This window comes from Cynoglossus semilaevis, chromosome 11 (assembly GCF_000523025.1).
Source record: "Cynoglossus semilaevis isolate Cse_v1.0 chromosome 11, Cse_v1.0, whole genome shotgun sequence".
Lineage (NCBI taxonomy): Eukaryota > Metazoa > Chordata > Actinopteri > Pleuronectiformes > Cynoglossidae > Cynoglossus > Cynoglossus semilaevis.
In genome coordinates, this window is record NC_024317.1 from 2,456,931 (window position 1) to 2,459,252 (window position 2,322).

General features: G+C 45.6%; 1 protein-coding gene across 1 annotated transcript in view; it reads left to right on the plus strand.

The window, feature by feature from the left end:
* The window catches only part of LOC103385813 (voltage-dependent calcium channel subunit alpha-2/delta-3-like), a 32,323-nt gene that overhangs the window by 11,392 nt on the left and 18,609 nt on the right, over positions 1 to 2,322 (plus strand). Inside the window, exon 6 of the mRNA XM_008319803.3 lies at positions 1,854 to 2,016. Within this exon, the coding sequence (XP_008318025.1) occupies positions 1,854 to 2,016 (163 nt within the window). The remainder of the gene's footprint in view (positions 1 to 1,853; positions 2,017 to 2,322) is intronic.

Sequence of the window (2,322 nt, forward strand, 5' to 3'; positions counted from 1 at the left end):
TGGAAATGAAGGCTAATATTTCACGTTGACGACGCACAGAGAGAAGAAACCTCGCTTTGACCTTAAACATGAGGCTGATTTACAGCTGATCCTGGAGAAGTTGGTTAAAAGGTGTTTGTCGTAAGCAACACAGTGTGAGATTCTTTATTTTATAACCATTAGGGATATGTTGTTTTGTGATTAAATGTAAAAAAAGAAAAGTGAAAAAAAATCATGTCAGTTTTAGCATTCACGAAGAAAACAACAGGAGTTTAAACGACGGTGAATTGATGTACGTATATTTTTTTATAGTGATTTCCAGTTATTATTTAGCTCACACTGTGTTATGACTCTTCTTGTTAAGCAATAATTACCTCAAATAATAAGCCAGAAAATGAGGAAATAATTGCCGGCCTTACGATCACGAAGCTTTTTTTTTTCATTCACGGTGCAGAGCCTGAGTGAGAGGAGGAGCTGCCGTACAGTAAGGCCCCTCCGTGGGTGCAGAGTGAGGGGAGGTCTCTGCAGTACCAGGCCCACAGCTAACTGCAGTGGTGTAAGAGTCAGCGAGGCGTCTCGGGGAGCTGCAGTGTCCTCACACTCTACAGTAATAACCCCGTGGTGGTGGTTAACGTGCCTCTCCACAGCCACCGTTTCTGCTGAGGCTGCACGTTTTCTCCCTCTCTGCAGCCCTCGTCCTCCCCGTCCTCCCCTCTCTCCCCCTCCTCCCCCCACCGCAGCTCGTCAGCGAGCTGCTCAGCCGTGGTATGAGCTGTCAGGGTCTGCTTGATAGTGATGCCTGCACGGCCTCCCCTGAGTGTGATGCTGCAGAGTCCATCAGCCGTCCCTCCCTCTGTCTCTGTCTCTGCCCTCTCTCTCGTTCCCCCTCCCTCGGTGCAGACATTAAGGACCAGAGGCCACAGCCAGGCTGTTCAGACAGGATGAAGTATTTCTTGTTGGAGCGTAGAGAGTGAAGGACAGGACAGGACGGGACAGGACGGGACAGACACATCAGTGGGTTTTACTTAACACAGGCCTGACTTAACATTAGATTCTGGTTCACAGTCTTTGGAGTCTCCTGACAGATGGTGACAGCACGGGGTTGAAGAAGTTAAAAATCCATCGTGTGAGAGTTTGATCTAACTCTCAGAAACCTAAAAATGTTCCACCTCAAAAAGAAAAGTTTGGATTTTAAATAATAGCAGCAGCATAGCTGAAAAAAATGCAGTTTAATTTACCAAAGAAAGGCGACAGTTCCTCAGTAACTGATGGTGAATCCTCCAAAGGTTTATGATAGAAGTTCAGGTAGTTCCAGATGTTACCTTCCAAAAATGTTTATGTTCAACTAACTAGAATTCAAGTTAAAGTTTAGGGAAGAAAAATGTCAATTATTGTCAGTATATTAAGTGCAATTAAGTTTGAATTCTGTACTAACTTCTCTGGAAATGTGGGTTTGTTTAATGCCATAATATTTCAGTATGTTTTTTGCATTGCACCAGGGATGTCAAACCTACGGCCCGCGGCCCAAAATCGGCCCGCAAGCGTGTTCAATGCGGCCCATTTGATGAATTTTGAAAGTAAAAAAAAGCACAAACATCATGTTGTTGATGTTTTAATTAATATGAATATTTTCTATAATATTTTATTCTATTGATATTATTGTTATGTTATGATTGTACTGGTCCGGCCCACTTGACCTCTCATCAGACTGTATGTGACCCCTGAACCCAAATGAGTTTGACCCCCCTGTCTTCCACAGTTATCACTGGGTCTGTTGTACGTCGCCCTCTGCAGGATTCTGCTCCAGCTGCAGTGTCTTCAAGGTTTTCTGTAACTTCCATCTTTTTTTTCTTTTTCTTTTTTCTTTTTACCAGTACGAGTATTTCAACGCCGTGTTGATCAACGAAGTGGACGAGGAGGGCAACAACGTGGAGCTGGGCGGAGAGTTCATCCTGGAGCCCAACGACCATTTCAATAATCTGTCCGTCAACCTGAGCCTCAGCGTGGTGCAGGTGCCGACCAACATGTACAACAAAGGTACCTGGTGGAGGAGGAGGAGGGTGAGGGGGGGGGGTCTGGGGGGTGAGGGAGGTAATTTACAAGAGGAGAAAGTAAAGTGAGAGGTGAACAGGAGCAGAAGTGAAACAGGTTGAGCTGGGATCGATAACAGTTCAGAGAGAGAGAGAGAGCTAGAGAGACAGAGAGAGAGAGAGCGACTGCAGAGCGTTCGGAGCTGCCGTCGTTCTTGTTCTATAACAGACTGTGTCGCTGCTCCCTGTGTGTCGCCTTTGTTTGGCTGTAATAGACTCCCCATAAGTCTGTGTTCACAGAACAAAGGAGGAG